The 23703-nt window shown below is 43.6% G+C and overlaps 5 protein-coding genes across 9 annotated transcripts; 3 read left to right on the plus strand and 2 right to left on the minus strand.

The window, feature by feature from the left end:
- The first annotated feature begins 332 nt into the window (after positions 1 to 332).
- fam110a (family with sequence similarity 110 member A) lies at positions 333 to 3587 on the plus strand. The gene is made up of 2 exons (XM_084680688.1): positions 333 to 516; positions 1801 to 3587. The coding sequence occupies exon 2, from the start codon at positions 1928 to 1930 to the stop codon at positions 3176 to 3178; it is 1251 nt and encodes a 416-aa protein (XP_084536814.1). The 5' UTR covers positions 333 to 516; positions 1801 to 1927; the 3' UTR covers positions 3179 to 3587.
- A 536-nt stretch (positions 3588 to 4123) lies between these two features.
- mfsd2al2 (major facilitator superfamily domain containing 2a-like 2) lies at positions 4124 to 9404 on the plus strand. Its single transcript, XM_084679012.1, has 14 exons — positions 4124 to 4240; positions 4570 to 4689; positions 4831 to 4955; positions 5039 to 5171; positions 5601 to 5679; positions 5874 to 6040; positions 6760 to 6850; positions 7114 to 7235; positions 7342 to 7425; positions 7710 to 7793; positions 7907 to 8019; positions 8292 to 8435; positions 8697 to 8873; positions 8985 to 9404. The coding sequence occupies exons 1-14, from the start codon at positions 4124 to 4126 to the stop codon at positions 9298 to 9300; spliced, it is 1872 nt and encodes a 623-aa protein (XP_084535138.1). The 3' UTR covers positions 9301 to 9404.
- Positions 9405 to 9556: 152 nt separating this feature from the next.
- Positions 9557 to 11584, plus strand: fkbp1aa (FKBP prolyl isomerase 1Aa). Its single transcript, XM_084680170.1, has 5 exons — positions 9557 to 9699; positions 9811 to 9858; positions 10486 to 10598; positions 10695 to 10866; positions 11108 to 11584. Exons 1-4 carry the CDS (start codon positions 9663 to 9665, stop codon positions 10821 to 10823), a joined length of 327 nt encoding a protein of 108 aa, XP_084536296.1. The 5' UTR covers positions 9557 to 9662; the 3' UTR covers positions 10824 to 10866; positions 11108 to 11584.
- A 1417-nt stretch (positions 11585 to 13001) lies between these two features.
- snpha (syntaphilin a) lies at positions 13002 to 15214 on the minus strand. Its single transcript, XM_084680169.1, has 4 exons — positions 15171 to 15214; positions 14866 to 14997; positions 14398 to 14547; positions 13002 to 14289 (listed from the first exon to the last, which is right to left on the minus strand). Exons 1-4 carry the CDS (start codon positions 15212 to 15214, stop codon positions 13053 to 13055), a joined length of 1563 nt encoding a protein of 520 aa, XP_084536295.1. The 3' UTR covers positions 13002 to 13052.
- A 1404-nt stretch (positions 15215 to 16618) lies between these two features.
- rad21l1 (RAD21 cohesin complex component like 1) lies at positions 16619 to 22690 on the minus strand. 5 transcript variants are annotated; one of them, XM_084681318.1, is made up of 14 exons: positions 21157 to 22690; positions 20679 to 20850; positions 20334 to 20463; positions 20129 to 20228; positions 19855 to 19964; positions 19627 to 19734; positions 19401 to 19505; positions 19092 to 19199; positions 18777 to 19006; positions 18609 to 18696; positions 18330 to 18478; positions 18121 to 18231; positions 17935 to 18006; positions 16619 to 17606 (listed from the first exon to the last, which is right to left on the minus strand). In XM_084681318.1, exons 2-14 carry the CDS (start codon positions 20826 to 20828, stop codon positions 17412 to 17414), a joined length of 1656 nt encoding a protein of 551 aa, XP_084537444.1. In that variant the 5' UTR covers positions 20829 to 20850; positions 21157 to 22690; the 3' UTR covers positions 16619 to 17411. The 5 variants fall into 5 exon arrangements, with proteins under 5 accessions (XP_084537444.1, XP_084537443.1, XP_084537442.1 ...); XM_084681317.1 differs by having other exon boundaries at positions 20995 to 22690; XM_084681316.1 differs by having other exon boundaries at positions 20679 to 20869; positions 20995 to 22689.
- Between the last annotated feature and the right edge of the window lie 1013 nt (positions 22691 to 23703).

Raw genomic sequence — 23703 nt, forward strand, 5'->3', positions numbered from 1 at the left:
AAATGCATGATTTACTAGAGTGGTAGTAGTGCAGAATTGACATCCAGTACCTGACTGTGTTGAAAGGTAAGACAGAATGAGTGGGAAGCTAAGACGTATATTTACTGTCGTTTAGATGTTAGTTCTTTGAGATGTCAAATCAGATCTTTTTTGTCCGAGTTGGTACCGATCACCAGTCACAGTGCCATGATCTTAAACAGCAAACAGCGATGTGTTTCGATAATGGGAAAGCTGTCACACCACAGGGAAAGAAGAGTGTCACATGACTTCAGAAGCCGGCTACTTCCTGGTGTGGTAGGGATTGGCTAGAGTTGTTGTGAGGGGAGGGTGGAGGAGGAGCACACGAGTAGTAGTCTAACAGGTTTGGCCAGAATGTTGCTGCTCACAGTGTTCTCTGGTTCCAGACACATTCACACTCTACAGTAGAATTCTGCAGTTCTCCTGTGTGACGTACTTGGTTGAGAAGAGACCTACAGTTCAGCAGGACAGCGTGAAGTTTCAGCTGCCACTCTCAAGGTGAGGTGTTCCTAGGAGTGAAAGGTCAAGAGTATTACAGGCTTGGTTTGTTTAAAGATTGCGTTCTGCTAACGCCTACATAAAGATAGGCCTGAGCTTGCCAGGGCAAGACTCTGTACAGGCCTGCATGGGTGTGTGTGTGTATTTACAGTATGCGGGAGATGTTTTCAGTCTCATATATTCACTTGGGTTTTTAGTTTCCGTTTGTCTTTTGTGATCAGCCTGTTTCAACAAATTGGTGTTTGCCTTACCTTCTCCAAAACAAAACATGTGGCGACTTGACACTGAATGTAGGTATCTGTTGGTTGTTCTTATGTACATACCACTTTACATTCCTCTGTGTTTGCTACACCAGTGCACTTTATGGACGCACCATAAAGTGTGCTTGCCTAATGGTCTGTAAAGTGAATGAATCATGCTGTGTGGTACATAAGGAAGAAGGGAGATGGAGGTGAAGGAATTGGGCCATGCAGGGAGGAAAGGAGATTGGGCAGTGAGACAGTTGTGGAGCTATATCCTCTGCTTGGGTTAGCCCTGGCTCCTGCTGGAATGAGAAACATGTTGAGAATGTCTGTCTAATACATAGGGTTTGAGCGGTGTCTTTTAAAACGTGGGCATTCTCCATTCTCCTCCCATATATATTTAACTGGTGGTTGACCTCGATGTGCTTTCTGTACAACACATTACAGGAAAATCTTTAGAAGAACACTCTCCTGGCCTTGCTTCTCCCAGAATAAAAGCTTGTTTGTGCTTTCTGCTATTCAGAACATAAACGTGTGGTAACAATTTCTCATATAGATTCACAGATTTAAATAATCCGGGTCTTCCGTCTAAAGAGGTCAGCCAATACAAGCCTGGCAACTAGGAGCAGATGTAGTGTCATTGTTCCCGTCGACTAACAGCTGTTGCTATGTGTGATACAAGTATTCTTTAAACAATAGATTGTTGAATTTAGTCCATCAGTCTTTTTTCTTTGGACCCGCCATTTTCTCCAGACTGGATGAATTTGGATGTTTCCTGGAGGAGATTTAACTTCTTAATTATGTTTGAGACAAGCACTGCTACTTGAGGTGTTTTAGTGTATGAGTGAACCCTTGGTGTGTCTCAGTGGAGCAGTTGAACAAAGACTCAACAGAGATATCCTTGGTTGGTCTGCAGTATATGTGTGTTTGTGTTCAGTGCACGATTTGATAACAAGTTTTACTCATGATAGATCATTTTCCAGGTTGCCATGGTGAGTGTGTGTGTGTTGTTCTTCACTAATGCCGTCTTCCTCTTCCTCAGAACTTCCAGGCTTTTAACATTCATCTAGCCGGACTGACGATGACTTCCCCACAGTCCTGACTGGTCAGTGAAAGCGACAGTGGGAAAGAAGCTGTGGACAAGCAGGCTCTCCGCCCCCCCCTCCAGGATGTCTGTGGATACCCTCCAGCCCCAACTCAGACGGCCGCTAAAGGCTGCATCTCCTCCCAACCATCTACCTATCAAGAGGCCAGCGGTGGCAGCGACAGCACAGCCAGCCGGCCGTAGGCAGACTGCTGTGGAGAGGCTCGAAGCAGACAAGGCCAAGTATGTCAAGAGTCAGGGGGCCCTTACCAAGCAGCAGCCAATCAGACCAACCACCATGTCTAAGCCCATGCTGTCCCCGAGGGCAGATCTGCGCCCCACTCGAAGAACCCCCTTGCCCTGCTCCAGCCCCCAGCAAGGGGCCGCTTCCCTGGACCTAAAACACCTGAGTAACCTGATCAATGGGGTGAGTGACGTAAGCCTGTCCCCTACCACAGATGACGCAGAGGAAAGCCAGGCCCCCAACTGTACTCCTAGCAGCCCCACCTGCCCCTCGCCTTTATCTGTCAGGGGGGAAGTAGGGGAGGGGACGCCCTGCTCACCCTGTTTAGACTGGTCTGGCACAGCTAAGATGAAGTTGCAAGCCCATGGCCCAGTGAAGGGGGAGCCCCCTGGCTCTGCTGGCTCTGCTGGCTCTCCCACTGCAGTGACTGTACGGAGAGTAGATGTCATGCCCCACTCGGGACCAGGCCTGAGGACAACCTCCAGACTACAGCAGCAGGTCCGCCAGCCCCTCCAGCCCTCGCCTTTACACCCTCACTTGCCACTCAACATTGTTGCTTCACGCCTGCGTCACTTGCATCTCAGGACAGCCCCTGGCTGTTCTCCTTTGAAATCTGTCTCCAGTCCACCCACCCACAACCACACTGTGCCTCCCCCTGCTGCTGCTGCTGCTGCCCTGCTCTCCTCAGACCCCCTGGTACTCACCCCTCCCTCCCCGGCTGTCACCCGCCAGTCTTCCTCCTGCTCCAGAAAGCGGCCCTCCCTCACACGCTCCAAGTCAGACATGAGCGACAGGTTTTCCCGGGCCGGGACGGACCTGGAGCGCTTCTTCAACCTGTGTGGTCTGGACCCAACAGAGCTGCAGGTGCTGGCCGGACCCGCCTCTGACATTGTGTCCATTGCCCGTCTCCGAAGTGCCAGTGCGCCGGGGTCCGAGTGTGCAGGTGCTGGTCAGGAGGATGAAGAGGAGGAAGACGAGGTGGCAGAGCGGACACCGTATGGGGTGTCTGTCATTGAGAGGAATGCCAGGGTGATCAAATGGCTCTACGGCCTCCGTCAGGCTAAAGACAGTGCGAGGAGCACCAACATGTAGAATAAATACTACGCCTCCTAAAAGTCCCATGATGATGGGAGGAGAGGAACTTTCTGGAAACCATGATAAGGAAGCTGACACCACTGATGAGTACTAAAGTTGGAGACCAAAGTGACTGTACTGTCATTCGATACATTATTTATTGATTTATTTGATCCTTTTCAAAATTATGACGCAGGATCTTTTTGTTTTTGTGGAAATGTCATTTTGAATTGTGAAATCATTTGGAAGTGTGGTTATTTTAGGATGGCCCTCAAAAACAAAACAAAAATGTATGTAGATGTGTTTTCTTTCTAGAGTTGTGTCCAGGTTTCCTTTTTGGTTGTCCCTGTGTTTGATTACAATGTAATTGTACAGTTCCATATATTTTCACTGCATGGATGGCAATAAAGATTTGTGTTGAAGCAAACTTGGTGTCTCAATAGTTTCGTTTGGTTCATATTTTTTTTTTATAGATTCCAAAAACTTACTTCAAAGTGTGGTCAACTTTGAGGTGAACCATCGTCCGTTTTTGCAACCTGTCAACTTGGAAGGGAGAGTGAGTGCCTATGTTACAGTTACTAACCACTAGAGGTCATAACAGTCCTTGTGACTTGGTTCAACTCAAGAGTCTTGGAACATGGCTTTAGAGCAGGTTTGAGTGGTTTTACCCTCAAGGGGCACTCTGAGTAACGCTCTCAGCCTCTGGTGGTGTGAGTTACAGGTTTTGAATGGAACTTTTATGTTTGAATGGGACAATTCTTCCTGTTAGGTCAGATTCTGGTGGGGTAATATGTTAGTTAAGTACCCATTGCCGACAGAGAAACACTATAGTAGTTGATATAAACACCAGAAGCAAGACACAATGCTGAAAGTTTAAAACAGAGCCTCTGTAGCAAGGCGTATGATTGATCTTTTGGAGTGGACTGAATGTACAAGTGAGGGCATTTTGCTCACTGTCTGAAGATGAATTGCCTCAAGAACTTGACAGATCAGCTACAGAGCCTGAAGAGTCAGCTACCAGCCGGTGGCGCTGACTGTCAGAGCAGAAACAAGTGCACGGACAGTCAGCCCCAGACAAACGTAAGCTCACTGAACTAAATCATTATTTTATGGGTTTGTTCATTTGTTAGTTTGTGTCTGCATAGCATATTACACTGTAAATATACCTACTAACTTTGGAAGATAATGTTGTTCTTCTTGAAAATACTTTTGAAATATGCTCGCTATGGTCATAATCAATTTATTCAGCAACATTGTGATAGGCACACTACACATAAATTGATTTCTGCCGGGGTTCTGTTACTAGGATGGCCGAAACATGGACATATAATACCCAAACATTTCCTGTTCTCTTCCCTCTCTACGTAAGACTTATCTGTCTGTCTCTGTTTGGTATCTGGTCATTGTAGCATCCAGGAGGGATTCCTCTGGTCAGGAAGCTATGCTATGCAGTTGGAGGAGTGCCCAATAACATGACAAATGTTGCCATAGGTTTCTCCATACAGATATTTTTACTGGATGTAGTACAGGTGGGTATGGGTGTTAGACCTTTATGATGTCATTTACTTGTGCTTACAAATGTTGCCATTACTTTGTCAGTCTACTGTCTTATTGACTGTCTGTGTGAACCCCTATCTTGGGTCGGTCATGTAAGTGTTGGTTCTTCACAGATGGATGCCTTCTATGTGTCTCTGATCTTGTTTGTGAGTCACGCCTGGGATGCTGTAACTGACCCGCTGGTGGGATATCTGGTCAGCCGGAGTCGCTGGACTCCCATTGGAAAATTCATGCCATGGTCAGTGGCTCTCAGTGACAAAACTGATATCATGTTGTGTCATGCTGTCTTCCATCTTCAGCTTGTGTTTCTGTATCTTTCAGGGTGGTAGTCTCCATGCCTTTGGCAGTCCTCTCCTATCTTCTGCTGTGGTTTGTGCCTCGGGGCTCCATGTCGCAGGCCTTCAGTGTTCCGTGGTACCTCACAGCCAGCTGTCTGTTTGAGACCCTCATGAGTGTGAGATGTACAGCCTTGTCACACACCATTGCAACCACACAGTACTTCTCACCTCCCACACACAGCCCCCATTTCATCTCTTGGTGTTACATCCCCTTCAACATGATTAGAAGGCTCCACCGGTGTTGTGTTATTTAAATGCAGTGGTTTGCAATCTTACTGTCTTTAAGAGTATGAATATGTCTGTTATCATGTGGATTATGTTTTTAGAAAATGAATTACATGTAATGCGCCATATTCTTCCCTTTTTCAGTGTTGCCATGGTAACTGCATCAAATGTCATGTTCTTCCCTTGTTACTGTGACCATGGTTACTGCTGCATGCCTCAAGCTCTGCTTACTGCACTGTCACTATGGCTACAGCATCCTTCAAATTCACAGTACCCTAGTTTACAATGTCACCATGGTTTCTGTCCCTCTCTGTTCACAGTGCTTCCATGTGCCCTACCTTTCACTTAACATGTTTTTGGGGGGAGATGAGAAGGACAGAGACTCTGCCACTGCCTACAGTAAGAGCTTGTCATGCTCTCTTTCACACTGTTACTTATTCAGTAGTGTCAGCCCTGGGTTTTCCTGACTCCCTGGCTTTCATTTCTGTCCTGATTGTACACATGTAAGACCCCACATAGCATTCCTGAAGTGACTGTGTCTATCCACAACATTTTCTTCCCCAAGTCTTTTCTTCTCTCTCCCCTCTGCCAAGGAATGAGTGTGGAGATGATGGCCATGCTTGTGGGCTCAATGATTCAGGGCCAGGTTGTGGCAGTATACAACACTGAGCGACAAGGAGCATGTGCACAAGTGAACCAGAGCACCGAGCTAGCTCAGAACATCCCTACCCCACCACAGACAGATACACTGCAGCCCACGGTAACCCTATCTATGTACCTCAAACACTCAATGCTGGGTGTGAGAATTGCTTTGCCCACAAACACTGGCAGTCTCAGGGATATAGCATTACACTAAAATTACCTCTACTTTACTTAACAAAGGGCTTTGTTGGACCTGTGTGTGTGTGTGGGTCGGTGGGTGAGTGTAATGGGTAATACACAACAATCTGTGTGTTTATCAATATACAGTCATCACATAATCTCAAGAGGTTGGCAAAAGAACACACATTCTTCACTCATGTAGAAGTGCAGATACTCATGTTTAAAAAGAATAATACGAGTTGAAGTACTGACTACACTTCTTCACTCAATTTAAAGTAAAGAAGCATGGGCTCTGACACATAACATGACACGTAAAAAATATCCATCACTATTACTGTTAGTAGACACCTGTTTTAGTGTCACGCCAGTAGTTGGACCTCACATCATATGAATACATTTGCCAGGAATCCTTTTTTGACGCAGACAATTTTGATCATCTCCCTCATATATGGCCATGGGTGATCAGGAATGTCTCTATGCTCAGTCCTGTTGAACAGTGTAATAACAGTGAAATGACAGTGAGAAAGTAAAAAGTTCAAAAAATAAAGAGTAAGATTAAGTACTGATACTAGAAAAATCAGTAATGAAGTATTTGTGCTTTGTTACTTCCCATCTCTGCAGAATCTTTTAATGTGAGTTCTGTGCTTTTCACTGCAGCGAAAGGCATTCATGACCTCTGCCCTGGTCATGAGTGGCCTGTTCTTCCTCTCCTGCCTGGTCCTGTTCCTGGGGGTGAAAGAGCAGCAGGGTGAGTCAGGGGTGAGAGGTCAGAGGTGGGCAATCCTGGGTTAGTTCTGGGCTACGAGGCACGACAAATAAACATCATAGAACGCCACCTTTGGGTCAAGAGCTTAGTGCTGAGAGGCATTGGGGTAAGATGATTTCATAACACAAACTGCATTTCCACTTCTTTAAAGAAGAAGGATATTAAGCAAGTTATGCCACAGTAAATTCAGATATTTTCAAGTTAATTCTAGGTTCTCCTTTTTCTTTTTTGTGTTTTACTTGCAGCTCCGCTCTGCACGGAGGAGACAGTGCGCATATCCTATTTATCTTCTCTTAAGATGCTTGTGGGCCACGTTCCATATCAAAGATTGGTACTTGGATTCCTCTTTGTTGCACTTTCCTTCCAGGTAAGGTCTTGCCTGAATCAAGTAACTAATCACATAACTTGTGTATACATCATCATAGTTTTCTCCATGTGGCTGGTCATTTATCTATTATTCCTTGTTTCCATAGATGTCCTTGGGGAACTTTGCCCTGTTTTGCAGCCATGCAGCTGGGCTTGGAGCTCAGTTCCAACATCTTCTGTTGATTCTTCTGGTTAGATCTCACCAATTGATGAAAACAATAGACCCTGGCTGTGTCACATACATTCCCACGGCATTTTGTCCATTTTATGTATCAGGCACAAACGTGACGACACAGCCACCGCCATCCCACTGACTGCCCTATAGTTTCATCCATGTCAAGATGTATCTCACACAAGCATACACTGAAAGGAGCATAGAATGGCAAACACGGCCTAGGGGAGGTTTCAATATGTGAAAGTTTGATCTGCCAAGCAAACTGTGTGCTTTTCATATATTTTTCTTGCATCTTACCAGATTGCAGCAACAATAACAGTTCCACTGTGGCAGGTCCTTCTGGTACGAGTTGGGAAAAAGACTACGCTCTTCGTCGGCCTATCAGTAAGCACGTGGCTTCCCCCCCTCATTACAATGTCAATCTCTGCATCACAATTAAGATGGCATTGCATCATATTTGCTTCCTGTATTGTGTCTGTGTATGTTACATCCTGTAGCTGTTCATCCCTGCTGTAGTGGTCATAGCTTCTGTGCCAAGCAACCTGCCAGTCTTCATGATCATGTGCGTTTTGATGGGATGCAGTCTGGCCACCATGTTCCTGTTGCCGTGGTGAGTCAGAGCTCAGACACAGCCCCCAGCCCCCAGCCCTGCCTCGCTGCTACACTCTGCCTAGGCCTCTGTCACTCCTAATGAGAATCAACACTGAGAGCAACAACAGTGTGTTGAGATTTGCACCCAATTCATTTACATAACCCTCCCTTCTTGAACAGCCTGTCTGTCAAGTGTTGAATGTTCCGTACAGTTTAGAAAACTGATCATTCATGCAATACAAGAATCGTTAGTTGGGATATTAGAACCAGCAATGTTACTCTGTTCTGCAGGTCCATGCTCCCAGATGTGGTCGACGACTTTGCTGTAAGAAACCCCTGCTGCAAGGAGCTGGAGCCCCTGTTCTTCTCCTGCTATGCATTCTGCAGTAAGCTAGGGGGGGGACTGTCTGCTGGAATCTCAACCATGGTATTACAGTGAGTCATCCCTCCATCAGTCCCTCCATCCACCTGCTCCTTCTTGACTTTCTTACCCTCTCTCTCTCTCTCTCTCTCTCTCTCTCTCTCTCTCTCTCTCTCTCTCTCTCTCTCTCTCTCTCTCTCTCTCTCTCCTTCTGTCTCTTGTTCCCTTCTATGTTCCTCCTCTATTGCCATTTACCAGTTGTAGTAGTCAGTGACATTTGTGTGTGGATGTTTGTGAATGTTTTAATGCATTTGTATTTGTATTGTGTTTTACAGTTTTGCTGGTTACAATGCGGGTGGGTGTAGCCATGGTGACAATGTGGTGATAGCTCTGATTGTGCTGTTTGGCCTCGTGCCCATCATTCTGCTGCTTGTGGGGTTGCTCTTTTTTTTCTTTTACCCAATCAATGAGGAACGCCGCCTCCAGAACCAATCAGAGCTGGCCAGAATGCGGTGCGTTTTCCTGTATATGGCATACAGTTCATCAGTAGAGCTCACAATAAAGGAATTCAAACATGTTCTAATGTTTAAAAAAAAGTTACGTTCCATTGTTCTACTCATCAGGCTAGAAGCTGTATTACCAACATATGGAGGAAATTATGCCCAATCAAGACGCAGACCATCCAGTCAGACATCAGGCTTGAAGTCTCAGCCAATTCTGAAGTCCAGCTCAGTCAAGTCTTACGCAAAGACAATTCACAATTATGATAGAAACCACATCAAGTTGAAAAACCCATGTGTTACCTTTTTCGTGCCCACTCACTGTATTCACGATGGGAATCTCCATTCTTCTTCATGTGAGAGCCACCCGGGATACCCTTCATTAGGTTCTGGACAAGATGAGCAACATAATCCTAAATCTAAAGTTACGTGGGTATAGCCCAAATTACAAATCCACGTAGATATATGTTTTAATGGACGTTTGATTAACCATGAGACTATTTGTTTGAAGAAAGGAAATCATACGCTGTAAAATGTTTTACAAATACACGTTTGAGTATTAGGCAATTGTTATTAGCTTTATTCTTACGCTAAATCCACAATAAAGACATTTTTTAAACGTCATGATGTTGATTTAAATTGCTGTAATTGGATGTCTGTAAGCTATCACCATTTATCGTTTCACAACAACGGATATTAATTTGCATCTATCTCTGGCCTATTTATGTCTGGCCCTCCCCCTGTTTTAAATCCGCTGAACCTCCGGCTTCCGCTTGCATTGTGAGGAGAGAGAGAAGCAAAATGGGAGTAGAAATTGAGACTATAACCGCTGGTGATGGTAAGGCATGATTGCTTTGACATAATGGTTATTTTTTACAAGAAATACGAAGATTTGGATTTTGAATGTGGCCATCTTATATCTGCTTTTTCGCCATATTTCTTCTTTCAGGGCGAACGTTTCCTAAAAAGGGACAGACCGTCGTTGTGCACTATGTCGGTGAGTCAGTTTCCGAGGGTTAGCGAGAATGGCATAGCTACACTAACTGCTAAGCCAGTGTGACTAGGCTAACATTGCTATATCGTATTACTGTATGAATGTTGGTTTAGCTTTTAGGGCGTAGCTAGTGCTAGCTGTCATCAGTGAATCAATCTTGTGCCCTACAAATGTTTCTTTTATTTTAATGCTAGCTTCACACTTTTCTGTTTTTCTAAATCCTGGTATACCATTGTCCTCGAAGTGGGTGGTTACTGATGATAAATCCACATCCTAAATTGGATCTGTATTTAGCCTCCGAGCTAGCTCTTTTTGTCAATGCTAGGTAGCTGGCCAGCTATTGTTGCTACTGTAGCTAACATTAGTTTAGCCAACTGATCGGGTTAGGCCCAAATCTAGCTAGCTAGCTCAACCAAAAGCAGTAGTATACTATGTAGATAGTGCTAACTCGTGCACCACTGGAACTAGTTACGGATTAAACCGATATTATGATCATTTAGTGGCGCTCCCAATGGTTACAAATGTATTACTAGGGCGTGCAATTGTGTGAACTCAGGTGTGAATCGTTCGCGGTATGTATAAATAAACAAGCGGAAGGCTAATGGTTTTCATTGATTACTGCTATTTCAGGTTCACTGACGGATGGAACAAAGTTCGACTCTTCCCGGGACAGGGGCAAGCCCTTCAAATTCAAGATTGGGAAGCAGGAGGTTATTCGTGGCTGGGAGGAAGGAGTTGCCCAGGTATGCGTCTTTTTGGCTAAAGCATGTCCTAAATAGTAATCTAAACTGTACACAATCCAAACGATTTAATTTCAAATTATTGTGATTGTTTTACAGATGAGTGTTGGCCAGCGGGCAAAGTTGACCTGCTCACCAGACTTTGCTTATGGCAGCAAAGGACACCCAGGCATAATCCCACCCAATGCTACCCTCATCTTCGATGTGGAGCTGCTTGGCCTGGAATGAAGCGCATGCTCTCACTTTGTCTAATTCCACTCAGATTTTCAGGGTGAGAGCACTTAACTGTTTAAAATCAGAAGCTAAGCAAGCATCAAATTATTCATTGTGCCATTGTTGCTTGCAAATACTCAGATGCTGTGTAAACTCTTAGGGAACATTTATACAGGATTGAGAGTTTAAGTGATAATCGTGTGTGTTTTAATAAGCTTTGGTACTCATCTCCTATAATCCTCTCATTTGTGTCTCTACTGGTAAATCACAGCACTGTTTTTTTTAATCACTGTCCCCAGGTTGACTCCTATCTCGGGAACATGGAGGAAAAAGCTAACAGAAGATTTCTGCACTTGATTCCTGTAAAGGACTCATGCCTATAGCTTCACCACTTCACTCTCCTTTCCATTTTAGATACAAATTGTTGTCACTTGCTTCAATTATTCTCTAGCTGTAATGTAGAACCTGTATTGTAACAATTCATAGGCCATACCTTTTTAGAGATGTCATGTTTTTTTTATTTTAATGGTGATGTTTTTTTTTGTATTTTCCTTTAATTTCGCTAGTCCTAGCTGCCACCAGGACCAGGTTTCTCACACACACACACACACAAACACAATTTTGGATAAAGTGTCATTACCCAAATGTTAAATCAATCTCATTCCTTTGGGTCAGGGAGTGGCCTTGCTTTAGAAAATGTATTGATTGCAATTATGAAAAATTGATTGAAGAGTAAAAAACAAAACAAAAAAAAGAATAAATGACTGTTTCCCACATGGATTAGTTGTATGAGTATATTAAAACAAGTTGGCTTTAGTTTAGTCTATATGGTGCTTCTAGAGTTTCTCATATTTGTTGAATACTTGACACAATGTTTTAAGAATATTGCACGTGTATTGGTATATTAACCCCATGTTCGCAGCAGTCACGGGACATGCCACAATCAATTACTATAATCAAAAAGTATTTCGTAGGTATTCTAAAAAATGTTCTTTAATTTCTAGACAACAATCTGGATGTTTCCAATGCTCCACTGTGCATCTCTCTACACATCAGTGTTAACTTCACACCGCACTTCTTCTTCTATTCCCTTTGGAGGTTTGGAGAGGGTTTTTCTAGACTTCGGAGGGAGTCGTCTAATTTATCAAACTCCCTGATTTCCCATAGGCATTGTTTTGTAGCATGCAAGAAGTAGAAGTATTAAGAAGAAAAGAGAAATCAAGGCAACTTCCAATTTATTTTCAAAGGAAACAAGATATTCAAACCTATTCAAATTGTGTATTCTACAGCTTGTGCATTTTCATCACATTTCAACATTGCTTTTCTCATTCCTTTTGACATCTGTATTTAATGATTGGAAATTCTACTGTTGCAGTAATAGCACTATAATACAGTTAATACAGGATTTAATGATATACAAAGCAACTTAATTTTCTTTTAAAATTGGGGATAAGCTACTGGAAATAAAGATTGGTCTCGGCTTTATAACTGTACAGATAAAGATGAAAAGTGACGTTCCAACTAAGTGGCATCCTCACTGTAATGTAACATTTGGTATTTATGGTGACATCAGTTCTATTACTACCTAGTCTTTGATTTTGACAGTCAATTTAACCAATGAAACCAGGGATCCCTGAAATAAAATAATTATCTTACACAGCCGTGCAAATTATGCTTTTTCATTCAAGATTCCACAGAATAATTATTAACATTCAACATTTGACAAGAACTGTCTCATTCTGGTCTTCATTCATTTAGCTGTTCATACAAGAGGGAAACACTGTTAATGATTTGGATCGAAAAACAAACTGGGTTCAGGTGTTACAAAAACGTTTCAGAGTTCAAGGAGCAGTGGGATGCATTGCATCAAAGGGTTCAAGGGTCAAATATGTCCTGTGTTTAGAAAGTTCAGTTCAATGGTTTGTGGAGGGGGGGGGGAGTATCACCAGGGATATGTGCAATGAGATGTTCAGTTTGAGAAGCAGCTCAGAATGCAGAGCATTGAAATTGCACTAGAAATTGCATTTGATTTCTTCTTCAATAGCAAGGCATGACTGGGAAGATACAACACCTAGTAAATAAACCTTGCAGTCTTGTAACAGTTTTAACAGAACGATCATGTCATCCTCATGCCATACTATGTGGTTAAGACAAGAGGAAAGACTAAAGTAATACTAGTTGTGGCTGTGGTTCTTGGAGGTGGGGTTGCATGGCAACTAAAAGAGATCCAAGGTGAAGCGGTACTCAGATAAAGGTTGCACCATTCATGGTGGTAGGCCCACGACCTCTGCCAGCGCCCCTTCGGCGTAAGGAGTGGAGCGCTACAGCACAGCAGCCCCTTAACAGAGAGCCAATGTGGTACACAGGCAGAACCTCCCGTGGTGCCCCACGGCACAGCCAGGCCACTGTTGGTACCACTGGCATGGCCAGAGCGAACAAATCCACCAGGAAGTATCTGCTCCAGTGGCTCCGCTGTGGAGGACCTTCTTCTCCTTCCACATTATTTTCACTTTCTGCTTCAGCCTCCGCCTCCACCTCCACAACGGTTGCTGCCTGCTGGACCCCAGGAGAGGGCTGGCAGGTCTGGGCCATGGTCGGCACCACTGTGATCTCCACAGGTCTGTCTGGAGGCAGTGGCTCTATGTTGTAGGCCAGCTGGGGAGGGGGCGAGGAAGACAAGGAGGAAGGGAATGGCTGTGTCTCAGAGGGGGTGACATTGGCTGTTGCTAGAGAGATGATACTCAGCTCCTCGCCCCCTCCTTCCTCAGAAAGCCAAGTGATGGTGGGGCTACAGGCTTGGGATCTGACCTCTGGCTTGTTCTCTGCCACAGGAACAGGAACAGGGACAGCAGCTGGAGTTACGGGTGCTGGTGGGGCCTCCTCCTGGGGCAAGTGCAAGAACAGGTGGTGGTGTGGGAGGTACGTGTGCCCAGTGCACCTGCAGCTGCTACTGAGAGACTGGCAGGAGTGGGAAACGGGCAGTACAGCCCCCCCACTACACAGCCTCTCGTATGTGGAGGAGCGTGGTACGCTGGCAGTGGGGGGCCCCCGAGCATGGCCTGGTGTGGCCTGCTCTGACAGCAGGGCAGCCTCCAACAGCAGGTGGGTTCGCCCATCAACACGTGGCGCTCCACAGAAGTCCGGGGCGTGTCCGTCACGGTCTAGCTGCAGAGCTAGCCCTTCACTACTGAGCCGGGTGTATGTGGTGCTGCGGCTCAGTGTGCTGGCTGGAGAGCAGCCACAGGATCTGGACTTCCCAGACCAGGGTCCCTGTGGCCTTAGGTATGGCTTATGGTCATGGGGGTCTTGTTCTCGGGTGGTGAGGTTAGTTCTTACTGACTCGACAACCTCCTGGAGGTGCTGGATCTCCCTGCGGGCATCTTTCAGGGCCAGCTGGGCCTCCACACGGTGACACTCCTCCTCGATCCAGTCCTCCTGCATTCTGCACAGCTGGGTCCTTAGTTCACCAATCTCACAGTCCCTGGTGGGGTTGGAGTGTGGATTATTACCATCTGAAGACCAACATGTATTTGTCTGTCAGATATCACATGGGTGGTACAGCCTTAAAGACAAATCACCACTGACTCACCTGTGCTGAAGCCTGTCCACATTCTCCCTCAGTCTAGCACGCAGGTGTCGAATACAGACCTCCTTCTGCTGTAGGGGTGTGAGGTACTGCTCTGGAGTGGGCGGTCGAATCCCATGGTTGTCACTGCATGTGGTCTGTTTTGCCTGGCGCCTGCAATTACATGGTGGTGCAAAGTGGTGGCAGGCATTCGATTATCATAGGCACCGAATGAACTTGTCGTTCGTTGAAGGTTGAATCCTGTATTTGTCTTATTCCTGTATCGAGTTGCTGACAGTGATTTTGCGCATGCTCTCTATCTTCCATATTTCATGATAAATTATGAATTGCAAGACTGCATTTCTCAGCAAAAATGGTCAGAAGTAGATGTTGATTTTTTTTTTTTCAAGAGTGCAGGAAGTCTCCTTGCGGTGGGGGCTGACCCAAGTTATTTTTACCCCACTGGTATAAGTCAGATGGCTTGCATCCTACCTGGGTGTGCCAGGGTATGTCCGGGCTGTAGGGCTGCCTTCACTACCCCTGCCAGACAAGGGGTAGGTATTGGTATTGGAGGCATCACTGTGGGAGTGGCGCCCACTTCCTCCACTGGTGCCCACCGACCGCCTAGATAAGAAATGTAATGTTACTAAAACATTGAAACAAGACTGTTATTAACATTGAAAAATGAAAAATTCTCAACAAAACAACAATTTGTAAATCCTTAAATAAAATGTAATATATAATACAATCATTCCTAACATCACTTTTGTTGGCAGAGGACAGGGAAATAGCAGTACCTGCGCTGACCAGCAGAGGGCTTTCGACTAGGAGTGAGAGACATGGTGTGGCCAACCTCTACATCTGCTGCCGTGGCTACTGGCTAGATGGATGCCTTAGAGCTACAGAAATCAAGCATATTGCAAAAACAAGTGTTTTTATACCACTGAATATCAGCCCTGTATCTTCACATACTTGTTTTGGGGAAACTCTGATCAACTCTTAGGCAGTGTATTTGAACCACCTCTAAGTTTGTGATGGAACACTAACACATAGACCAAAGACAATAAAACAGGTTTGTTCTTGTGAATGTATAGTGCACTGTTTTGGCCAGCCTGTTTGGCAATCATTGATGGGAGGGCTAGCAGTCTGGCTTTCAGGACCTCTTCAACAATAATGGCTTTATTTACAAACCAGAGCAGGACACAAGGAAACACAGTGAGTTCATCGCCACATCACTGCAGTGAGCACTGCCTGCCATCTCTGATAACCATGGCCAGAAACAAGATTCATTGACATAGGATCTGAGGACAGCTTACAGGCACTGAGTTTAAACCGAAGTACTAATTGAAAGTGACAAACTAACAAAAACAAACATAACATTTAATCCTTCTAATTCTAATCATTTTAATTATGCGGAGCATGGCAGTGGAATTGTCTACTTTGTGAGACACATACCGACCAAGACTGCGCGTGGACCCCCGCAACAAGTGGTTGAAACACGCAATGCTTTACGTAACGTGTGTGAGCATCAGCGGTATACTTGGTTGACAGGTGAACAAGGTGGCTTACTAACAAGGCCTAGCTGAAGGAACAATCCCGTGCAATAAGCAAACATGTTGCCATATAGATAAGAAAATTAGTCCAAGAATGAACATGTCTATTAGTGCGAAAAAAACAATGACACCGATATAGCGCCAGTGCTTAAAGCGGCATAGGCTACATCACCATAGCAGTTCAACAATTCTGCGTATTAACTGGATTCATAGTAAAATCTCTAAATACTTCTGGTTGCTCTGCGACAGAGGTTACATCTATATTGCACGGCCTGTATACTTTCACACTTAATCTTACATGTCTTTACATGATGAATAAAAAAATACTGTGAAATCTTCTGGACAGGACAGGAATAGCTGGCCAAACTAATTTCGTCCTAGCTATGCCCTACTTACGATTCTGTAGGGGTATCGCCTGATTTAATCCTGGATGCAGACATACCCGGAACGAAAGATTCCTGACAAAAGCACGAGTCTGAGAATTTACCATTTTCGCCAGATCAATGAACAGTCCTACATCGTGGTGTGCAATGTGTCCTCGCTGGACCTGTGGATGGGTGCAAAAACGTCACCAGAAGCATGTAAATGGGTGCTGATGCTGATCATAAGGTGCTGCTGATGAGAGCCCATTCCTAAGCTTAGTCAATTGCGTATACCGCATCGTCTTAAAGAAACAGTGGCCTAGTAGACAATGACGCTTTTGATGGTTTACGGTTATTTTCGAAAACATTTATTGGGCAAATGCGTCACTTACTCTCTCACTATCATCAATATGTTGACTACGATAAGTACAGGTTTAGTGGTTGGTGTTATCAAATGAAAACATATCCACATTAAATCTGGACTTCAATAACATATTTGGCCTAAAGTTGAGGCTGTATAACATGGGGTTAGGGTTATATAATATAGGGTTAGAATTATATAATTTAGTAAATATCTCAGTAGGTATAAATATCTGAACATGTGTACACATTTAGTGATTAAATGTATATGGATTAAACACTATTAAAAAGGGCTGCCATCAAAGTTGACATAATGAACAAGACAAACAAAATGACTCCGTTATTAATTGTATGAAACTGCAGAACTAAAATGCAGAACTAAACATTTCATTAGCACAAAGTCAACCATTCAAACAGTGCATGTGGGAAGGAATACAAGGAAGCTAATCCCTTTGTGAATAGCAAAGGCGATTTAACCATTTCAAAAATGGCTGAAAGAGTGACCTACAATCACAATCCCGATTCTGTAAAAAAAAAATATATATATATATATATATATATGTATATATATATATATTTTTTTTTTTTACAGAAGTGGGATATATATATATATATCTTTCCATCAGTGTTGTTTATCTAAATGTCCACTACAGATGATGGTGCAGAATTCATCACAAGGCTTGCAAAGTCAAACTGCTGGTAAGACACACCAGCATTGAGTCGTTCTATATCAGCATGTCGTATCATCAAGACAGCTCCTGCTCTATGACAGGTGGAAGCGGGGTCCAGGTGTCACAGTGACGTCAGTGTAAGGCCCGTTCTGGTGCAGGCTGAGCGCCTGCTGTTTCTTCAGCACCAGGAGGCAGAAGAAGGTTGCGGCGGCCTGGGAGCGGTTGCTCCCCTCGCACAGCGTCAGCAAGCTGAACATGGCAGTGCTGCTGCTGCTGCTGCTCTGCCTCTGTGACACAACACACCAAAACACATGTGCACTGCTATTTAGTTTCTTTCCACTCTCACCCCCTAATCCTGCTCTGGCCCTTTAAGATTTCAACCCCTGTCCTCTGTGACTGCATTTGATTGTAATGGAATACGGAGGCTCTGTGGTAGGGTACCTTGAGAGAGGAGATCATAAAATATGTGCTTGTGAAGGTGTGCACGTGTGTATATAACTTCATATGTGCACAATTCAAATACATTAACTTAAAGTTATGTTAATGATGCTCTTGTATCCTTATGTCCAAAAATGATTGCAAGTTGGGTATATTGTATGTGTGGTTGTTTCTTACTTTAAGAGCATTTAGCAGGTTTTGTGCTCGACTGTTCATCCTCCTCTCAAAGTCCTGACTGTCCAGCATAGACTGGGGTTACAGATGACAACACATCAGAGGGTACAGCAAACCTATACTGACAGTAATGATGATGTGGGATTTTCAAAGGTTTGTGTGGGAGAGTACTCAGAGCATATGAGGCACCTGAGTCCTTATCACAGAGGACTGAGTCGCTTCCTGGAATCCAGAATGATGAACAAGCATGGAATCCTCAGATGGAAGATCAGGGTGAAAAACCTCCAACCTACTCCCGTTCTAGGAAAACAGACAGCATGAGGGAATAGGAAATAATGGGATGGGAGGAATGATAGGGGTCATCTTCCATGTATGTGTGAACAGTACATTCCCTTTACATTTGCAGTGTCCCAGCAGTGGTCAGAAGAGTTGTCAGTCATGTGATGAAGAGGAGTCAGCTCAACGTTGTGCCTCACTGCCTCGGGACCAACAGACTCTTGGAGAACACTGGCGTTCACAAAAGGCACATCACCTATCTCGCTTTGATCTGTAAAGAACAGGCACTGGAAGTGTTCAGTGTCATGAATAGTTAATATCCTGTTTGATTCCAAGTCCTACAATATCAGGCCTCTTGTGTTGAGGTAGACATTTCTGTGTTCTTCGGAAGCGGTTCTCACCCAAATGTCTGTCCTCTCGCATCACTTCTTGATCAACTTCACTAGCAGCTGTATGTGCTTTCCCTCTGAACACATACTTGGTGTACAGCTGCAGAGACAAGGGTTGCATCCAGATCCTAATCTACTCAGAGAAAGTTGATTACGGACTGGGTTTCTCCTTTTCAGTACCTGCAGCAGCTGTGGATGTATGATAACACCACACAGGTGACTGAAGAGTTCGTCCACTCCTCCACTCTCTTTCCACTGCATGAGCTGGCGGGTGGGAGGGGCAATGTCCATGGCAACCTCCAAGTCAGGCCAGTCTGTGAGCTGCTCCCTGATGGCGTTGTTGGACAGCTCCTTGGTGCCATCCACCACAAGTCTCCTTTTCCTCTTCCCCCTCTTCTTCTCAGACGAGGCTGAGGACAGCCAAGAACTACATTGAGGGGTTTGCTTCGTATTTTGGATCAGACATACTGTATGAAGAGAAAGATCTAGACCTACGTGTGACATCCACAGGTTCCAGATCAAAGGCTGATGCCTCGTTGACTAGCAGAGGGGTCTCATTTAATATAGGGGGGTTTTCCTCCATGGCCTCTGTGCTGTTCACATCTGAACAACAGACAATACAATGTTAAGATGTCTTTTTTTGATGTAATCCTCATTTGGGCTGACTTCCAAGCATCAAAATTCCACAATCCAACGTTACTGGTTCATATTCAGATTGATGCTCACTTTCTATGATATTAAACAACGCATAAGTGCATATTTAGTATTGACATTTGGAAACATGAATCTGTCACATAGCAATACCTTTGTGGTTTATAGCTATCAGTGGAGTCTCGGGTCTCTCATTTTGAGGTTCATATGGGAGGATGCCCGTCAACAGAGTATGCTCACTGGAGTTGGACATGAAATCTGAGAAGAAATTAAGAGATTTTACAAGGATTGAGAATTGTATGCGAGAGAAAGAATCAAAGAACATATCACTTTAATCTTTTGTAAAAAATAAATAAAAAAACATCTGATAAGACAGTACCAAGGATGTCAAATCCTTTGTTCTCATCACCAAAACCATCTCCATGGTGGGTCAGACTTTGGAAGCTCATGTCCATTATACCCCCATGGTAGGACTGGCTCTCATCTCCTACATTGATACATACAGAGTAAATGAGGACTAAGAAAAAAACATGGCTGAAAGTAACTGTAGGGAATGTAATTATTTGAGGTTCGAGACACAGGCGTAGTCATTGAGTAGAGTCCTGACCATCAGCAATGTCCTTGAATGTGTGAAAAGCATTTCCATAATCCTCTTTGAGAGTGATTTCCTCAGTTCGAGATTGATTCAGTGAGAAGTGGTCCACATCGTCTATGGTGCTATGTTAAAAACGAATTATAGAAAAGTCAGCAGAAATAATGACATAGGCTGCCTATTCGACATACACATCACATAACAAAAACTAAATTAAAAAACAATAATCTGAGAGCAGAAAACATTATGAATTGAGTGAGTGAGATGAGGGAGACTAGGACAAACATACTTTAAGTCTGGTAGCTGTGACTCAAAGTCAGGGAAATTTTCCATCAATGTGATAGCTTTGAGGGTGGCCTCCAGTCCCTCAACCGGCAAGTCAGTCTGGCCTTTTGGAATAGCAAAGGAGTTCAGAGAGCTCTATATACTACTTCCAATTATTGACATCAATGAAACATTGCCCTTGTAATAAGCACTAAGTATTGATGACCAACCTGGCCTGAATGAAACTTTGATTTGGACCACTGCATCACTGCAGTCTGCTAGGAGGTATTTGGCTTTTCTGGAATAAATCCGCACTACACCCAAGAGTAGGTGACCAGAGGTCCGCAAGCCAATATTGATCTACAACATTTAACAAACATACTTTGACCTGTTATATTGACCTTTGGCTATAGTATTTACTTAAAAACATCCTTTGGGCTTTGGTCATTAGACATGCAGTCTTTACTGTAACAGGATTGGTGACATTTATGACAGGACTTGAAATAACGTATGTAGCTAGCTAGCGTTATATGTGTCTATACGGGCAATTGTTAGCATGCCACTTGCCAATTTACCTGCGGGCAGATGATGTCTTTGATAGTACTCTCCAAATTGCATTCAAACACATGAGCTTTGGTGATTTTCCGTTCCCAGTGAGCAGCTAGCCATATTTTAGCCATAGATCCACGTTTGGAAGTGAAGAGTTGAGTGTAAAACGCTGTCATGGTGAAACCCTTGGTTTGTTTCCTTCATCCAACAATAAAAACTGTGTCAAAAAAAGTCCCAGTAACGTTAAAAACGAAATACAGTAGGTAGAAGTTAACCACCGTCTATGACACTATGACAAACAAAAAAGACCCAACTAGACCAGCTACGAAAAATAAAGCTCACAGTATATTCTTTAGGCCTCAACAGTCCACATCCAACTAGGCTAGCCTATTTGCAAGCTCCAGTTGCAAGCGAGTCAACTTATATACGTAGTTTTAATTTAACTAGATATCAAACAACTGTATAATATATTTAACTAGGTCTATTTCACTCTATGCTACTCACACGTTATCAAAATACTTCGTGTTTAGTTGGAACAATAAAGCGGGTAAGCTGTACCGCGCATTTGGGCATGCACGAGAGCATACAGGTCACGAGCAGCCTTAATACTTTTTCCAAAATGTTGCATCACTCGCATGAGCGACTTCGAAGGATTTATCTTTTTTCCAACTGAAACATTGCGGAACACCGAACAATCACAACCGGGTGGAGGGTGATTGACACAGGTGTTGAGGCGAAACAACAATGAATGAGAAGAATGGAGACGTCCGAGGTGGATGGTTCGGAAGTATTCCGTGTTCAGGGTTAGGAAACTTGAAAACAAGTTTAGTAGGCTAGGGACTACTGTCGGCCTCCACAGTAAGAGTAGACTTTGAACAATGACAAAAACATACGAGCATTTGGCTGAGCATCACAAGGACACAAACATGTAAATGGGAGTGCTGATCAATCTTGCTTGAGCTGAAAAGTGTTCATTTCCATGAGATTTTACTCATGAAAGTTAAAAGCCTGCCTGTCTGGACCAACGAATTAAACTATAAAAGTTCAGAAGAAGGAATTTATGAAAGTTGAAGGATTCACAGTGACAGCTAATACAAGTAGCCTACACATCATCACCCTAATTATCAGGAGAACGGGTCAACCCAACGTGAGCAGGGGAGCTATCTCTGCCATTCTATTATACAACTCCCAGTTACATATCCAAGGAGAAATTTAATTTCTAATTTGTGTGACCACACAGATATGGAGAGAAAGAGTTAGAGAGATAAGCACAGTCTCACAGTAGCATACACTCCAGAGCAAAATTGCCTCCCTAGTGTCTGCTGAGGCATGGACAGCAGGCTGAGAAATCAACACGCCAAGATAAATTTGCCTCTTGAAGTAGCTGATGCCTGGAGCAATGGGGAAGCTTTGGAACAGCTGGTGTGGCAAGTCTTTGTAAAGTCTTCAAACCCCCACAATGCAGTATGAATACCAGAGGGTTTTAGCATGATAACAAGAAAAATATATGGAGGGTTACTGAAGAAATTGCTGAATAATGAGCAGTGAAAAGTGAGGGTGAAGATATTTGGCAAAGATAAAGCAAGATGTTATTTGGAGAAAGCATATTATACTTGCTGTGCACGTGAATTTGATGTCAGAGTTTCCTCAACAAAATGAATGCTATAAGAAGTGTTGCTGTTCACAGATAACATGTTAGATTGTCTGCTTATCCAGATAAGACAAACTAGTAGGCTACACCCGCCTTGTCTGGAATGATTGTCAAAACTTTTGTTGATTTTTTTTGGGGGGGGGGACTTGAGTTCAGCGTGTGTATTGAACTTGTTCTTATGTAATTGCTTTTTCTATGAAGCGCTCATTATTTTACCCTGTCAGGTTGGATTTTGTCAGAAGGGTTTAGTCACACGCCTTAAGAAGACACAAAGCTGTAGGGGTATTGTAGAACAGACAGTTTACACACTGTGGGGGTACTGAGATAGAATTACCTCAGAGGAAAATGCTCACTCTGCACTTAATTACATATTCAACCTGTACTGTATATGAACCCCACAGCTCTGTCTCTCTCTCTCTCTCTCTCTCTCTCTCTCTCTCTCTCTCTCTCTCTCTCTCTCTCTCTCTCTCTTTTAGCCACTCTCATAAAGAAGATTTACATGTTTTGGATTTGCACCAAATTTGCAACAGTTCTACACTATCCAGTAGAGGATTTACACTCAGGAGCTATTGTCATCAGACTTAAGACAATTAAGTTTACAGAGAGATGCAATAATGATCATTAACATATTCTAACAATGTTGGCACTCCTTCAGCAGTAACTTGGATGCAAACCTGACTCAGTATTGTTTGCTCATACACACTTACCTGTCTAGAATTACAAGCAGGCAAAACTGCCCGGATCCATTGCTCCTTTGCCAAAAATAAGAAGTCCTTCCTCCTCCTTTCCTCCTCCTCCTTTCCTAAGACAGCTCATAGTCTTGACTTTATGATTATTAGATTCAATTTTTGGGAGGGCAAAGCAGTTAACATGTGTCCATGTGTTTACTGAACTATTGTGGCCAATGAGATGGGTTTCCCTTGATACACTAATGACTTATATAGGACTTAAGTTATTTACAGTTCTTTAACCTCCCAAAGTTGTAACCAATAACAATTACAACACTGTAAACCACACTAACGCATCATGCAGATTGTTAAATGTTTTTAATTTGGATTTTTATTCAGGGAATCATATGCTCTCTGATTTTATTCTCAAATCAAGGTCAACAATACAACAAAACAAAAGTCCAAGGAAACACTACAGCTACTTCACAACTTCAGTATGATAGGGAAAAGTCAGCTAAGGCCTGTTGCTACACAGGCATGGAATCACCAGACAAGTTGATCATTATTTTATGATATGTTATTTACATTCCCTTTGGGTCTGTTTTCCAGCCTTTTGATTGTCTAAGACAATTAATTGCCCTTTTTTTCACAGTACATTTCTCATATAAAAAACTTGGAATTGATTTATAGTATTTTACTCTGATGTTAAATACTTTATCTTCTTATGTTGTC

This window comes from Hypomesus nipponensis, chromosome 18 (genome assembly GCF_054491055.1).
Source record: "Hypomesus nipponensis isolate SF chromosome 18, ASM5449105v1, whole genome shotgun sequence".
NCBI lineage: Eukaryota > Metazoa > Chordata > Actinopteri > Osmeriformes > Osmeridae > Hypomesus > Hypomesus nipponensis.